This window comes from Austrofundulus limnaeus, unplaced genomic scaffold, assembly GCF_001266775.1.
Source record: "Austrofundulus limnaeus strain Quisiro unplaced genomic scaffold, Austrofundulus_limnaeus-1.0 Scaffold144, whole genome shotgun sequence".
Classification (NCBI taxonomy): domain Eukaryota; kingdom Metazoa; phylum Chordata; class Actinopteri; order Cyprinodontiformes; family Rivulidae; genus Austrofundulus; species Austrofundulus limnaeus.
The window spans coordinates 1,038,718-1,043,032 of record NW_013952546.1 but is presented as its reverse complement, the minus strand read 5'-3'; the positions used below and the strand labels follow the sequence as shown (position 1 = coordinate 1,043,032).

The window sequence follows — 4,315 nt, the reverse complement described above, 5'->3', positions numbered from 1 at the left end:
CGTGCGTGCGTGCGTGCGTGCGTGCGTGCGTGCGTGCGTGTGTGTGTGTTTACGTTTTTACCACATCACGGGAAACATTTTTCAGAAAAAGGCAGCCTTGTGGGGACCAAACATGCATTGCGGGGACCAAAGCCCAGTCTCCACGGGTACGGATGCTAATTTCGAGTTGGGGTTCAGTTCACGACCAAGGTGTGAATTGAGTTTGGGTTAGTTTTAGGGTAAATTGGCAGGGTTAGGCAATAAAATTACCAAAAAAAAAAAACTGAATGGAAGTCAATCTACGGTCCCCTCAGGGATATAAAAACAAACCTGTGCGTGTATGAAGGGATTAAATCTTCGGCTGGATGAACCCAAAGAGATGAATGAGTTGAAAGAAGTGAATAAAAAAAGAAGACAACATCTTTAGAAAACAGATGTTTGTTTCTCTTTGTGATGGATGCTTATTCAGCATGTCCACTGGAGCAATAACTACTTTTTTTACTGAGATTTTTAAAAACTTAGGAAGACAATCTGAATAATTTAAAATCTGCTGCAAGACTATAGACTAAAAAATGGCTGAAAGACTGAAATAATTTACTTAAACCTTCAACTAAAAGTGTTAAAACTGACCTTGTTGACAACAAAAAAAAGAAAAAAACAAACCAGCAGAAATGAAAAAAGGGAAAATATTCTATTTGTTTGTATTAAAATCAAACATTTTTAAGATTCTACAGGTGTAAAAATTGTCACATAAACAGTCCATGAGATTGAAGAAATGGCTGTTTGTTTCATGGATGATTTGTTTATTGTGTGAAAAGTCAGTGATCACATGTCGAGTCCCTGCTTCCGGAACCAGATTTCTTCTTCCTGATTGGTCAACCCCTGCCTTGACCCAGATTTTAAAGCTCCGCCTCCACATTAGAGTTCACGATGCTTGTCAAGCGTTGATGTAACGCTGACCAACACGGTTTTGGATCACGTCGCCCAAAAACTTTTGCCGGTGCTGTGAAGATGGCCTAGATGTAAATGAAATTCAATTGTTTGTCTTGATCTGGGATTATGTGGGAGTCTTGTTCACGAGTGATGCTGAGACGGAGTGGGAAAACATGCAGAGCTTGTTTTAAATGATTAAATCTTTGGATTTTCTCCAACTGGATTTGGTTCCGTCTTATCGGTGCTCTTTTCTACACAGAACTAAGAACTGTTTTTGATCAATGTTTTGTGACATGGGCTATTGGACAGGTCACCCCTTGCAAAAGACGTTTTGATCTCAATGTTTTGTATTTTTTATCTGAGTAAATACAGATAATAACGAGGGCGTTAGTGTGGACCGGCATCTTCTTGACAAAGCTCTTGATTTATTGATCCGTTTACGTTCTACCTCTCACCTACAGTCATGAGGTATAGATCGTAACCAAATAAAAAAGATCTTGGATACAAGCGACTAAAACAGGTTTTCTCTGTAAAGTGTTCGCACTCTTAGAGGTGAGCTGAGGAGCTTTTTCATGTGTGGGGAGTTAAGAGTCGAGCCGCTGCTCCTCCTCATCATATAGAGTCAACTGAGGTCGTTAGAGCAGCTGATGCCTCCATTTGGAGGGTTTCCCAGCATGTATCCACAGGGGAGGAGATCCCGCGGCAGATCCAAAACCTGCAGTAAAACGTATAGAGATCCTCCTCTCTGACCTAGAACACCTTTGGATTCATCATGAGGAGCTGGAGAGAGGGAGGTCTGGGTTTTCATCCTGGACCCGTTGTCTCCCTGACCCGACCGTGAATAAATGAAGGATAGTAGACGATTGGGCTGACAGATGGACGGATGGTTGGATGGAATGTTGGATAAATGGTTGGATGGATGTTGGATGAATAAACAGTATAGATGTATATGGATTGTAGGTGGACGATAGATGTAGATGGATATGGTATATGGAGTGCTTAGACGAGTGACTGGATGGATGTGCAGTAGAGATGTATTGTATATAGATGAGTGGTTAGATAAATGGTTGGATGTATGTTGGATGGATAGTTGGCTGTATGTTGGATGAATGTACTGTATAGATGTATTTATGTATATTGGATGAATGGTTGAATGGTTGGATGGAAGGTTTGATGTATGTTGGATGAATGTACTGTATAGATGGATGGATGGATGTTGGATGAATGGTTGGATGAATGTACGGTATAGATGTATGTACGTTAGATGAATGGTTGGATGGTTGGATAGATGGTTGGATGGATTTTGGATGAATGTACATTACAGATGTATTGTATTTGGATGAGTGGTTGGATGAATGGTTGGATGGATGTACAGTATAGATATACAGTATGTATGGTGGATGGAAGGTTGGATGAATGTACTGTATAGATGTATATGTGGATGTATGGTTGAATGGTTGGATGGATGGTTGGATGGATGTTGGATGAATGTACTGTATAGATGTATATGTGGATGAATGGTTGAATGGTTGGATGGATGGTTGGATGGATGTTGGATGAATGTACTGTATAGATGTATATGTAGATGTATGGTTGAATGGTTGGATGGATGGTTGGATGGATGTTGGATGGATGTTGGATGAATGTACTGTATAGATGTATATGTGGATGTATGGTTGAATGGTTGGATGGATGGTTGGATGGATGTTGGATGGATGTTGGATGAATGTACTGTATAGCTGTATACATGGGTGAATGGTTGGATGAGTGGTTGGATTCCTTTAATTAACCTAAGGAGCTGATTGGCTCCCGTTGTCGTCTAATTGTCACAGAAAGTGTGTTTGTGTCACACAAAAACAAGTTCAAATCAAACAAGAGTTCAAACAGCAAACAAATAGTTGTGCTCTCAAATTCTTCAGGACTGAAAATTAAAATAAAATGTAAAAGGGGCGTGGCCAATCCCCGGCCCTCCGCCTCTGACCTGATGGGACCCACCAACAGACCTGGTTTTGGTAAAGTTCCAGGGGATGACAGTTTGTGTTGAAAAGAACCAAACACTCACACTCTTTGGACATTCCCACGGCGAAGCACTTCTGCAGGCGGCAGTACTGACAGCGGTTCCTGGTGATCTTGTTGATGATGCAGTTCCTGTCGCGGTGACACGTGTACGCCATGTTTTTCTGCACGCTGCGGCGGAAGAACCCCTGCAGGGTGGAAGTACGTAACAGGGTCGTAAAAACGTAAACGACACCTTTAATTTTCGAAGGCAGGATTTCGAGCCTGGCGGAGGCGATGGCGTCACCTTGCAGCCTTCGCAGGCGCTGACTCCATAGTGGTAGCCCGAGGATTTGTCCTGACACACAAAGCAGGGCTTGTAGGTGCGCGGGGGCGGGGGAGGGGAGGGCGGGCTGGCGAACGGGTCGTCCGAACCAGAACAGGAGCTGGAGCTGTGGGTCTCCACTGCTGCAAACACACAACGTCACATCACACAACACCGACAAGCAAACGGGTCAACAACAACAACAAAAATCATCCTCCAAGAACAACAACATAAAGAAAAACAAAGTTTTTGTAAAACTTTATATTTTTAAAAGCAAAGATTAACTTGCTGCAAATATAAATAAAAGCCTTGAAGGAATGCATTTCACCTGCTGCCTTTTATTATGGTGGTTGACATTAAAAATTGGTTTAAAACATAAAAAAACAAGAGCCTTGTTTAGTTTCTGACTATCAATCAAATTTTCTGAAAATAAATTAATAATCAAAACTATCATCTTAAAGAAACATTTACAGCTGCTAATCTTCCAGGAGTGAATGTCCCAGCAAATCCACCCTAAAGGTCAGACCGTGCAATGCTCAGAAGCTATTTTTAAAGGGATCTCCTGACCAGTTGTAGCATTAGACATTTTAAAAAGATTTACTTCAACTGTAAAAAGATTGTAGGCTGTTTAGTTGTTGTAAATGTTAAAAAGATATTGTCACAGACGTTGCCATGTTATTTACACAGCAAAGCATTGATGGGAAATAATGAAAAAAAGAGTGTAGAAATGACTCAGCAGGACACTGAAAATGAGGATGGAGGACAACAGAGCTGCCTTTTTAGCATTCGCGTTAGCGCCTGAGCTAATATTAGCTCAGAAGCTAGCGCTATATTACTAAAATGTACGTAGTGTTAGCTTGGAAGCTAAAACTATATGTAAAGATATTAGTAATATATATGTGGTGTTAGCTTGGGCGCTACATATTAGCTCAGGAGCTAACGCTATATTACTAAAATGTGATGTTAGCTTGGGAGCTACTGATAGCTCAGGAGCTAACAGTATATTACACACATATACATATATACAGCGGGTAAAATAAGTATTGAACACGTCACCATTTTTCTCAGTAAATATATTACTAG

The 4,315-nt window shown here is 41.0% G+C and overlaps 1 protein-coding gene across 1 annotated transcript in view; it reads right to left on the bottom strand.

Annotated features, from left to right (window-relative positions):
* The window catches only part of LOC106523091 (retinoic acid receptor beta), a gene marked incomplete at its 5' end in the record, with an annotated part of 26,326 nt that overhangs the window by 20,586 nt on the left and 1,425 nt on the right, over positions 1-4,315 (bottom strand). The window contains 2 exon segments of the mRNA XM_014016396.1: positions 2,975-3,116; positions 3,215-3,375. Of these exon segments, the coding sequence (XP_013871850.1) occupies positions 2,975-3,086 (112 nt within the window).